Source organism: Episyrphus balteatus, chromosome 3 (genome assembly GCF_945859705.1).
Source record: "Episyrphus balteatus chromosome 3, idEpiBalt1.1, whole genome shotgun sequence".
Classification (NCBI taxonomy): domain Eukaryota; kingdom Metazoa; phylum Arthropoda; class Insecta; order Diptera; family Syrphidae; genus Episyrphus; species Episyrphus balteatus.
Window position 1 is genome coordinate 85662668 of NC_079136.1, and position 12873 is coordinate 85675540.

The following is a 12873-nucleotide window of genomic DNA, read 5'->3' on the forward strand; positions in this document are numbered from 1 at the left end:
CGAACAAGAGTCGCTCAATAAGCTTGGTAAAAAATAGCCGTTTTTTATTATCCCAAATGCATTGACTTGGCTTTTTAACATTACGGACCTTTAACCAGTGCTAAACCTCAGCTTTCCCAAAGATTTCAGAATATAAAAGTTGCTGAATCATGAATTAAATATTTGTACAGACGTGGCTCAGCCTTGGTTTAGAAATGTAACTCTCCCATTTCGGCGGATTGGTTGTGGTTGAACTTTGCTTGAAACATGGATTTGTCTATTTTAACATAAATGGATCGATTTCGGGGGAGTAGCTGCGGTTCAACTTCGGTTCAAGCATGAATGTGACTATTACATAGATGGACCTTGAACCAGTGCTTAACTTCAGATTTCCTACCGATTTCAAAAGATAAAGGCTTGGCCACACCGGAGGGTATGCGGTAGCGGTACGGGTAGCGGTAACGATATTTGTATGAAAAAAGTTCCACATCTGAACGTTGATATGTCAGTTTGGAATTTTTTTCATACAAGTACCGTTACCTCTACCCGTACCGCTACCGCATACCCTCCGGTGTGGCCAAGCCTTAAAAGTTGCTGATCCACGGATTTAATATTTGTACAACTGGCACTAATTCGACGCGACAACAAAAGTTTTCGAGATCTGAATGCGTTCCTTTTCCTAATGTATTTCTAAGCACTGAATGCATATCTTATCTGAGTTTCAAACCAAAAAGAAGTATATTCTTTCAAACACCACATTCGCCCTCTATAACTTTTTTCCCAATCATTAGTGTCAAAATAAAAATCGATATTCACAAAGGATATGGAAAGAAAATGTATAAAAATTTTGCTGCTTAAGAAAAATCTTTCCATTTAATAAGTAAAATAAGAATGTTTTTCAATTCTTAAATCAATTTGAAACAATAAAAAGTGCAAACAAAAAAAACCTTATAATGGATTTCCCACAACAAATCGAAGGTAAGTGAAATTAATCAACAACAAAAAAAACTCAAGTCTCTTGGTTTTCCTTTAACCCTTTTGAAATTTTAACTTCGTCGTAAGAAATGGAGTGGTGGTGTTTTACATAAAATATTTTAACTATCCTTATTGTTTTTGTTATTGTTTTTTCTTAGGATATTTAATAGTTTTATTATTAACACTTTCTTGAAATCATTTCATGAATCATTCGCTGCTTAAATATTTTTTTTTCAACAAAGACTTTCTCATTAATTTTGTCTGGACAAGAAATCAATTTATTTTCATTAGTCTCCTTAATAACTGAGATTTGGAAGATGATCTATAACTTTTTTGTATCTATAAGATGTAGTTTGATAAAATAATTTGCTTTGCTTTCTAATGAAAACATTTTAAAGAAAATATAAACAATTTACAATACACGCCCTAATCTAGGCATTAACCAGTTTATATTTTATATTTAACTTTTTTATGAGTGTTGATGGCAAACAATCCACTCGAATGCAATCGGGGTAAGATATAAAGTGAATGGCCGATTATACAATATTTTTGTCCTGATTAAATTCTTTGATATGAGTTTCTAGTTTATTCAGTTAGGTATCAAAATGAAAGTTCTCATGCACCTATAAAAAATCTTATTCCGTCACTGACATAGTATAGTAGAAGAAATGCAATTTTTTAGAAGATAGACTATCTCATTTTTTAAAATTTGGTTTGCTTGATGCTTCTATTAATAACATCGAAGTAAAGTCTTCAAAATATTCATCAATATTTGAAAGATAAAAATGGTTTCGGCTTAAGCAAGGTGTTTTTACAAAATGTATGCTTTTGCATGAACTTAGAAGGGAATTGATACTTCTTCCATCAGTAAAATTAGAATTTCTTGTGGTTTCTTCTTGCTAAATCAATGAATTCTTATTTGAGATATAATTTTCTAACATGTTTACTTTTGTGAAGTTTCAGTGGGTGTTAGAAAAGTAGATTTTTTATTTACTTAATGTTGCACTTGCCGTTACTTGAGCTCGGTTATCCATAGATTTTTTGGATCATAACTTCTCATCTCATATGCTTAAACCATTTTTAAGGTTGTATAAAACTAGTTACCTTTTATTTTATTTCTATTTGGAGCACTTCTCTTAAAAACATTTCCCCGGGAGCTGATTTTTTTGTATCTTCGATCAATCAATATACTAAGTATTTTCACTAAGTTTTAGTTTCTAGTTATTTCTTTTTTTCTTATCAGTTTTTTGTAAAGTCATAATGTGCAGTGCAAAATTGACCTGCCGAAAAAGGATCTTCCAATATACACAGATACAGACACATTTCCTACTCATTAGTGAACAACAAGCAATATACATGCGTTTAATTAGCTAACAAGATTTATTACGTTAATATACAGTTCAGTTTATAAAGAAGAGATTATCTTCGAAAAGACTTAATGATTTCTGTAACAAAATTAAATAAAACTCTGCCTAAGAAATTATGATAAGACTTCACAGTAGATAAAATAATTGTTTCTTTTTTTGTAAGATATTTTAAGTTTTGTTATTTCTGATTTAAACAAACAATGCAAATACAAAATGAGTCAAATATTTGTATATGGCCGAATATTTATCCGACATTTATGGATTTGAAAACATTGAGATGCAACAAATCAGATTCAAACATTTAACGGAGAAAAAATGAAACCTATTTATTTATAACTCATCGGATTTTTTTTAATAGAAAGCTAATGCCAAAGCCAAATATCAATCTTTTTAAACGCAAAGCTAACAGTTTTTGAATTTTAAGACACACGCATTTTTGCTGTTCTGTTGGGCTATAATTTGACCATTCAGTTTGTCCAAAGTTACTTTCATCAAACATATTTGCTATGTCCCCGAAAATGTTTACCTTTACATTAATATATTGTGGGCTTAAGCATTAGTAATGTGTGTGTGTATAATGTTATCTCTACTAGCTGTTTTGAATATATTTTTTTTATAAAAAAAATCACATGCTTGGCTTTGTTTACTTCAACAACGGTAAACGTTTTCGTGTTAAAATCCGAAGAATCTTAGTAAAAGTTCTATAGGGTTTTTTTTTTTTTAGTTGGAAAACTCAAATACTCAAATACTGAAAGTTAAAACCATCGTGTTAATCAAAATTAAACTTTTTTCATTTAAAAGAACAGTACATTTTAATTCGTTAATTTTAGTTGTATTCTCTGAAGCTGAATAATGTTCGCTGGGTTTACATAAAAAGTGCTTTCTATCTTGACTCATAGAGCTCTTGACATATAGAACTTTTCACCATTGGTGTAAGTACTTCTAAAAACAAAAGTTCGAAACAAATTTATTACCTCCATTTTTAAACATTATAAAGATTCGGTATACCAAAATGGATGGACCAGTAAAACCAAGTAAATTCTTAAAAGAAATAACCCTAGAAATAAATCTAAATATAGATATAGTGCGGATCCACTTTTCTTATTTTTATGTTCGTGATTGATTACTGAAACTATTTTTCAATAGTTCTAAACTTGTCCTTTTGTTTAAAAAAAAAAGAAAAAAATTAAATAAAACGGCTCTGCCGGAGGTGAGTTATATGCCAAATTCTCCTAGATATTTTTTATATCGAAAGTAAAACACCTCCATTTCTTTCCAAAGACTTACAAAATTCATTACCATAACAAAATTTTCATATATTTATTTTTCAATTCGGCTTTATCAATTTTATTTAAGTAATCGCAAAATTCTCTCTCCTCATTTTCTCTTCCACTAAAGTTTTGTTACATCCAATAATTCCCATAATAAACAATAATTAGTGACATACTCAAAATTAAAGAAAATAAAACATAAACAAACAAAACAAAATAAGAAAATACTCACTTCTCTTCGATTCACTTAGAAACTCTCGCCGAGACGCCCATGACCTATGATGTAGTCATGGAATCTCTTTTCGAACGCAAACACACCAAACTGGACAGTACATTGTCATCAACAACAGCATTATCATCGGCTGATTTGAAAATGTCATCCAGTTTGGGTAGTAACTTAGAAGATACCACACCTAGTGACTCTGGAGTACAGACACTAGACTCTGAATCAAGTAGTGAACTTATGATCGATTCAATAACCTCACAAACTGGGTTTGATTTTGAAGATTTGAAACCACTTGTTGAATCTGAGCTGCATTCAAATCAATTGCCGGATCTAGTTCCGAATCAGCTTAAAGCTGGACAAATCATTCGTAGTGATATGGAAAATTCAAATGTGTCAGTTTTGAATGGCGATGATGTTATGACTACAAGTAATTGCTCTACATTTGATGGGGAAAATATAGTCTATCGTCGACGAATCAGAAAGCCTCATACAACAACAAAAACGCCCAAAAAGAGGGTCTCATTTCATGAAGATATCTTAAAGAATACTCGTACAGATAATATTCACATTGAGCACGGTTTTGTTACATACAAAAACGGAAGAAAGGCTGCTGCAGCTTCTTCAATGGCCGGTCGTTACTCATGGTGCTCAGAAGGTGACGCTGGTGGCTCAGAACTATGCAATCAGGAGCCCGATGACCCTGAACGTCGAGTTGTTTACCGAAATGCTTGCTCAGATGTTCTCGATTATGGAAACTCAGATATTTATGAGAACAATGACAGCAACTATTTAAAGTACGATAACTCCGGTGTCTTTGAGTATCATCCCCAGCATGCTCAAAAACAAAAACATAAACAACCCGAACAGGCAGCAGCCATTGGCAAGAATGATGTAAAACTGTATAAATGCTCCTGTTCAAGTTCCAACTCCAGCTTGGATTCTGATGAAATGGATAAGAACTCAAACAGCCGATCCAACTATGCTCAGGCAAAATCTAACTCATGTGATTGCATTGGTATGAATCACACCAACAACAACTTTATAAATGACAATTGCTATTTTTCCGAACCAAATATTGATAATTTGAATGAGGGTAAATCTGTTTGGAATAAGGAGAAAAGACCAAAGACTAGTTGCTTAAAGAAAACCAAGCGTCATACTAACATCATTCACGAGCAGGATCTCAATACAAAAGTTAAGAAATTTAACGTACACGACATGAACAATCTTATTGATAATAGCAAAATGATATTTGGCTCTTTGAAGAGCATTTTTGCTATTCCTCTGCCAGAGCGCGGGGTTCCAGAGGGTTCTGAAGATTTGCAATCAGTTTACGAGTGTATTCCTGAAGCTGATGGATTGGTAAGGAGTTTCTCGCCCATTCGAGCAAAACCATTTTTAAGTAAGAGTCTTGATGGATCGAAGGACAAAAATAAGTCAAAATTCGTGCACAATGTTGATCAGCAATTGCGTCGCAAAAACGAAGAAGATATGTTTGCACCAACTCGACAGAATAGTGCCGATGATAAGCCGGCAAATAATGATGACGAATCAAACGACGAGCTAGAGCAAAAGATTCAAGACACCCCAGAGACACAAGCTGTTGGCGGAATGACCCAGTTTCGTAACAAATTCATTATTAATTGCGAAAGTACTGTATTCGAGCACACAGGAGTGTCTTATACTTTCGAATCGTACGGTTTGGATGGTGATGGTAGTCAAACTGATGCTGCAAATTCAGTTGCTCAGAGCACTCCTTTAGCACAATCAGATCAAGAAAAAGGCGCCTTTATGTCGGTGCCAAATGTTAAACAAACATTTGCTAACATATTTCGAACTTTGAAAGAGACAGCTACTTCTCCAACTGCAAAGAAAGAAGATTTTGCTAGTGCAATTGTTGGAAGCGCAGGAGCAGTTAAAGATCAAGAACCGGTTTTGGTGAATCCTAAATCAGCAGTTACAACAACTCCCAGTGAACCATCTGACACGAAATCAATGTGCTCTGATATGACATCATCAACTTCATCTTGGCAAAAATCTGGACGCTTGTCACCAGTTACTAGTGCTTCTAGTAACAAGAATGAAGTGCGAAGCAGTGTGGAAAAGCAGAACCGACATTTACCTTCGCCTATGAAAAAACGAGCGGGTGGAGCATGTGCTCTCACTACAGTACCCGCCCGTTTTGAACATCCAAACCGAATGAGCCCAGATTTATTTAATCTGTATTCAGGAAGTCGTGGTGGTTGTGGACGTGATTCAAAAAGCACAATTCTGAGTGAAGAATTCGACGATATATTAACCATAACTACAGACACGGATAAGAATGAAAGTGATATAGTAATTGTTGACTATCCAGAGGCTTCAACGAGTGACTATACGCCACCAAATATTCAAAACAACAATCTACTTAAACCTCAAACCAAAACCAGTCTAATCAATCGATTTTTGAGGAATGTTACTCAAAAGAAAATAATTGAAACAACTATAAGAAAGAATAATTTCTTTGCTGGCAAAATTAAGAATGAGCAAAAACTTTTTTCGGGAAATCTATACGTGAAGGGTGTCAAGCCTAAGAATATCGATTTGATTGAGGATTTAAATGCAGAAATTGCTATGGAAATTGAAATGTCTGCTGCGAATTCACCACGTCGTGAATTAGTTGGCATGGAAGCTGGTCTCCCAGGCGATATTTCTCGTTTTGAATTGGGAATAGGTGAAATTTCTATTGATATATTCAATGGAAATTATTTACATATTCTTAGAAATGATAGAGAGATTTTAATGAAAGTAAGTTTTACAAAAAAAAAAAACTGTTTATGGGTTGAGCAATTTTTTTAATATTCGTTTCTTCTAGGTATTCAAGTTGTACACTGGTTATAGTAGGGAAGGATTTATGACTCCAGTATTGGTATTTCTGACTGATAAGACTTTGTATGTAGCCGACTTAGTGCGGAATAGATTGTGCAGCAAATTTGTATTGCCCTATTCCGAGTTGGATGTTATATTGGTAAATAAACTTTGTTTTAAAAGATTTGATTTGATTAAGAACTTCATCTAGCCTGTGTCAAATATTTCCGATGTGAATACTTTATTTTGTTTTTTTTTTTTTTTCAGATGGGTCCGTATGGAAACACAGTGTTGTTGAGTAATTGTGATCGTGACATGCAACAAGTTCTTTTGGCCGGTGGGCCATATCCTGCGGATGGTTTAGTAGCAAATTTAGAGCTATGTGCTCGTCGTGGTGGATCTATTCTTCCAGCTGTTGGGCAGCTTACCCTGCAGCATTTATCGCCTCTTCAAGCATTTGTCCGTGAAAATTCTTCTGTTACCAAGGATGATATTTGGATGTATTACGCAGTTATTAACATCCCAGCTGGTACATTAGGCATTGAAGAGGAACCTCTAGGACCGCATGTAAAAGGATTCCTCATGCATAGGCGCATAAGAGAACATGCCGTGAATGCTAGAGAATCATGGCATCCTGGATATTTCTTACTCAAGTAAATAATATTTTTATTTTAACAAAAAATGATATTAATTAATTTAAATTGTTCTTCCGAAATAGGGCTGGAGTTTTGTACATGTTCCACGATTCTACTCAAAAACTACCAACATGGGCTATGGCTTTAGCAGAATGTCAAGGAGCTAGACGTTCTCTCAAAGCTGGGCGTCCGCATTGCTTTGAAATTTTACTTCGAAATCAGTTGCTGCAATTGGCTGCTCCTGATGAGTATGTAGCATCCGAATGGCTTCAAGCTCTACTGCAATCGGCCAGTGGGGTGGGTGTTAGTATTACAGATGTAAACTATTCAAAATGTTTGTTTGAACAATGTTATTTTTACAGCTCTTTGAAATGCAAGAAAAACACAAAACACTCGGTTGTTCGTTGATCGTGACACAAAATCACTTGATTACTCTACGTGAAGATTTCTCAGCACCTTTAAGACAGATGAACAAGAGTCCCAATAAGAGTAGCACATTGCAAGATAGAAAGTCTTCACCGCTCAAAGAAGTTTTTGAAGCAAATGTTAATGACACAAGTAGTGTTGTAAGTTTTTATATCATTTTTTATTTTTAAAATACAAATTCTAAGTAATTTAATTTTTTTTTCGTTGAAATAGATAAGTTCTGCTATGAGTACACCAACCAGAAATACAGGTCGCTCAAATTCTTCACTTAATTCGACTCCAACTCGGTTGTCACAAACATCACAATCTACAATCACAACATCAACAAATTCAAAACATCATAGACCAAGTTTGGAAGAAACTAGTTCAACAAATATGAGCAGTGTTTATGGAAAGAACTCTGGAATTGAAATACTAACTTGTGCTGATATTAAAGAAATGACTGGTATTAAGATTCCATCGCATAATGATACCTGGTGGTGTGTGTTGGAATTTTCTTGTCAAGAAGTTCGTGAGAGTTCAGATGATTTAGTTATATTTTTTGCTAGTAGTTCAGAAATGCAAAGATTTTTACGGATGTTGGAACATTTGTGGCAGGCTAAAAATGTAAGTATTCGAATAATAAAATAGCAAGTAGATTAAAATTTTCCGGGATAACTACAATAACTCAATAAAAAAAAACAAAGTTTTAATAAGGATCATTCATCCGTTTTCAAAAAATTGATTTTTCAAAATAAAAGGAGAATGGGCATTTTGGACGTTGAGCGGCCATCAATGAAATTGGTATCAAATGAAAGAATTATAACCTAGGAAAAACTTTTACTATGGACGTTTCGCTGTATTGCGTTCAGAATGCAAGATAATGCAGTATTAGTATTGTTAATGCATTGTTCAATGTATGAAGGACAAATTGATTCATATTTTGATTTGGAACATAAGTATGATGCTCTGCCATTTTCCCTGAGTCTGAAGACATTAATCTTGAAAATACGACCAATAGAACTCATAATATAAGATTTTTAAGACAACCACTTCAAGATTTTGTTCGAAAGTTTTCAAACAATTCAAACTAACAAAAAATTGAACAACGAAACTCTCAAAATAGGCTTGAAATTGTTGTTTTAAAATGCTTATAGTTTGGGTTCTAGTGGTTGGATATTCAAGATAAAGGTCTTCAAACTCAGGAATAATGACAGAGTATCATATTTTGCACTTAAAATACACAATTTAGTTATAACATTGAGACAATCTATATAAAGTGTTAAATGCAAAAATGCATTTTATCCGTTGTTGAAGTACGTCACAAGGATAAAACTTCTGCACAATATTTGTAAACCTTAATTACATCAAAAAATAACAAATTCATCCCTGGCCGCGTAACGTCCACGTTCCATACAAACTTGCCCATTCTCCTTTTGAACTTTTTTTTAACTCCAAAAATTATTTTTTTTTTTTTTTTTTTGAAAATTGTTCTTAATTCTAATATTTTAGTTGTTATCTCGAGTTCGGTTTTTTTTACTAATCCTTCCTATAGTGCTATAGTGCCTAATAGGAAGTAAAAACAATGATCAAAATCGGTTCACACAGTCGAACCTCCTGGGGTAACAAACATAAAGAAAAAAAAGGGTCGAATTGAGAACCTCCTCCTTTTTGTTATAACCCATCCGAAAGTTAAATTCCGTATCAATTTCACTTTGATCAATTTCTTAGATTGAAAAGAATGAAAGTGGATGTGTTGGGGCATTCGTGTAAAAAAAATTGAAATAACAATCAAACTCGAAATTACGAAGATAGAAAATGAGAAAAAAAAACTGGATCCCACTAGTATGTCTTTATAGGTCTACTTTTTTCAACATTTTTATCCTAATTTTTGTGTGGGTACTCTGGAACTGTGTAGTTTTCAATTTATTAAATAAGCAATGTACAAAAAAGATTTAGCCCCAAATTATTCACGTTCAATTAAATTTAAAATCGCCATTTAAAAGTGGAAATTTTAAAATTTTTATGGGATTTGACATTTTTCCAAAATTTAATGGGGGCTTTAAACATAATGTAGAGTGAATAAATTGGGCCTTAATCTTTAATAGTACCTTAACAATACGGATAAAAAGATAAAATTTTGAAAAATAGTTAAACCTATAAAATACTTTTTTTCTATTTTTAATTGCACATTATTTTTGAAAAAAGTAAAAAAAAAATTTGCTTTAGGCAGTATCCAAACAGACCCTATGTTAGTCTGTTTGTATGTATAAGGCGCTACAGGCTAAACTTGAAACTTGGTATGTACAAATCAGTTTTTGGAGATTATACAGAGGGGCTTTTGGAATTCATTTTCCAAAACAGGCCCTATAATTTTGTAAAACAAACAATCAAAGTCTTTATTCTACAAAAGTTTTTTTTTCATCATGTTATAGAAAAGTTTTTTTAATTTCCGAATTTCTCCCAATTTAATTTTGACCGATTTTTGTATGCAAAAGCGTTTATATAGCGATCAGAAAACGGATGAGGAACAAATTTAAATCGATAAATTAATCTGTTTTGCAAAGAATATTTTCAACTTAACAAACATTATTTGTTAAAAATGTATTTCTTTTTTTTTCAGCTAAAGTTTGGTGTATAGTTTAGCCTTTTTGTGCATTAAAAATTATGCCCTATATAAGATTTTTTGACGTTTTTTTTTTTATTTGAATAGGGTTGACATTTTTGTAGGCTAGGCCTACATCATTAATTTGTTTCACTATTATTTAAGCTTTTGTTTGGCATTTCAAAAATGTTGTAATTTAATCTTACGTGCCATTTTTTCTTTTAAAATATGATTGCCACATATAAGTTCCCATTTTAAAAGTGGCAATCCTATTTTTTTCATTTTTACAATCAACTTATCATTCAGTTGACACCAATTTTAACCTCTAACCTTATGAGCTATGTAACTCGCCTATCAGACTGTGACCTATTTTTACCCTGTTCTACATTTATGTCCATAACTTTTTTCCCACAGCTAATTAAGACTTGTCGCCATATAAGCAATTGATCTAGACAAAAATACCATTTCAATGACAAATGACTTATTTTAACTGGTCTGAGGGCCATAAATTACCAATTTCCTTTAGTTCTGTTTTTGACAATGGGAAGAAATATTCAGGTATTTTTTTTAAGGCCGAGTACCATACATGTATTATATAGCTAGGACGGATATTGCTTAGTATTTACATATGCATGTGTATAAACTGATATTTAGATTTGCTCTGTTTAGAATTGCACAAACGTTCAGCTATAGACAATATAGACAATAAAACGTCTAAAATTAAATACTATTAAAATTGTTTTTTGCTAAATAAAAAAAATAAATTCTTGTTTACATTTTAGAATGATCTATTCCCCATAACGGTGCTGGACGAAGACGATAGCGTATCCGAGCAGTGTACTGCGCTATATATGGATATTCAACGTTCATGGGAACCTCTTCTATCTGCAGCCCTTGGCTATCCGTTGTAAGAAAACAAAATGTACGCATAAGTGCTAAATATTAATGATTGGTGGCTATTTTTCCATATTTTTGCTACAGAAGCACATACATATATAAATTTAATAATGATCTAGACTAGAATTATTCTTCTCTCTAAAAAAACAAAACTATGATACATATATAAAACTATTATGTAATATTTAATTATTATTATCTATTGGACTTCAATAGCGAGCAATTTTTTTTTTTATATTTTTTTCAACGAGGTAAATAACATTTGCCTTAGTTGATATTTTTGTGATATTTACTTTCCTAGATTTTATTTTTTCCGCTCTCTATTGTTTATATAACAACAAAATTGTGATTATAAATATTATTTACTATTTAGTAGAAGAAAAGAAAAAAAAAATACTTTCCAACATGTCTGGTACATTTTTATTGAAAGTTAAATTATTTTTTTTTTAAGATAATAATTTTATTTAATTTTTTTATTTATGAAACAAAATGATTAATTTCAATATAAAACAAAATATATATTGTAATAGTTTTGATGGTTTATTTATTTACTATTGAATGGAAATGAAAAGTTTCATCTAAGCGTGTATTTAAAGGTGTTTTGTATGGCAGTATTTTTTTTTTTGCGTAAAATTAAGTTTAACATTTACATAGGTGATTGTAATTAATTTCATTTTAACATTCCTTTTATGTTTTAACAATTTATTAAAACACGTTTGTACAAAAAGCACAAACCATTCTATTTATGTTATATATGTTCTAATTTTTTTATGTACATTTTATCATGTTTATAATTATAACATTTTGTATAGATTTTTAAGAATGTGCAAAATTAAAGAAATAACAAATATTAAAAAAAAAAAATAGAAACAGAAAACATATAAGTGTAATGGACTTGAAAACAATAACGAATGGAACAATATTATTATTACTCATAAAATAACAATACATAATTTACATTAACAAAAATATAAGACATCATTAAGTATTACCAATGGAAGAATCAATGGTATTGTTTTATAACAAAAATTTATACAAATAATGAGTTAAGCAAACAAAATGAATTTATTTAAATTTACTTCCACATCACTTTTGGTATTAAAGTGTTTGGGGGAAGTAATGTAAACAACTAGTTTTTAGTTTATATGCAAGCTACACCGTAAGGGCACTTTATGTTAGCGGCTTCCTTTGGTTAAACCAAAGTTACCATAATATAGTTCAACCATCTGCACATTTTCGGTTTAATTTCAAGTCCTTGTTAATAAAAAACAACAACTCAATAAAATATTGGTTCAAGATAAAAAATAAAGCTAAAAGGAGCACAAACGTTTTTAATCGTTTGAAAGAAGATGACTACCAGCATTTTATGTTGAATTTGTCAAATACTCAGAAGGTGCACAACATCAAAACATTTTTTTCTTGTGAAGATACAAGCTTTGTGCCATTTTTGGGAACTTTTGGTTTTGTTCGTTTTTTTAAATGAGAGAAATGTCCTGTTTCTATTTGTTGAAACGCAAAAAGTTTCGTATTAAGTGACTCAAAAAAATTGGGTTTGATTATGAATTGCTGCATATTAGGCAAACAAAAGAAAGGTTTTTATTTTACATTGTACAGTCACGGAAGATTAAAAATGGATTTAATTCCTCACACGCGATATTCATTAAAT

At 31.8% G+C, this 12873-nt stretch overlaps 1 protein-coding gene across 3 annotated transcripts; it reads left to right on the top strand.

Moving 5' to 3' along the window:
• The first annotated feature begins 784 nt into the window (after positions 1-784).
• On the top strand, positions 785-12109 carry LOC129913510 (uncharacterized). Of its 3 annotated transcripts, none has more exons than XM_055992239.1 (8): positions 785-957; positions 3720-6605; positions 6673-6825; positions 6933-7318; positions 7384-7603; positions 7663-7866; positions 7940-8332; positions 11093-12109. In XM_055992239.1, the coding sequence occupies exons 2-8, from the start codon at positions 3864-3866 to the stop codon at positions 11219-11221; spliced, it is 4227 nt and encodes a 1408-aa protein (XP_055848214.1). In that variant the 5' UTR covers positions 785-957; positions 3720-3863; the 3' UTR covers positions 11222-12109. The 3 variants fall into 3 exon arrangements, with proteins under 3 accessions (XP_055848214.1, XP_055848211.1, XP_055848213.1); XM_055992236.1 differs by having other exon boundaries at positions 3844-6605; XM_055992238.1 differs by having other exon boundaries at positions 3844-6605; positions 7384-7597.
• The last annotated feature ends 764 nt before the right edge of the window (positions 12110-12873 follow it).

Coding starts and splice junctions, on each gene's coding strand:
- LOC129913510 (XM_055992236.1), top strand. CDS start 933: ATGGATTTCCCACAACAAATCGAAG. Junction 6,606..6,672: donor ATAGAGAGATTTTAATGAAA/GTAAGTTTTACA, acceptor CGTTTCTTCTAG/GTATTCAAGTTGTACACTGG. Junction 7,319..7,383: donor CCTGGATATTTCTTACTCAA/GTAAATAATATT, acceptor CTTCCGAAATAG/GGCTGGAGTTTTGTACATGT.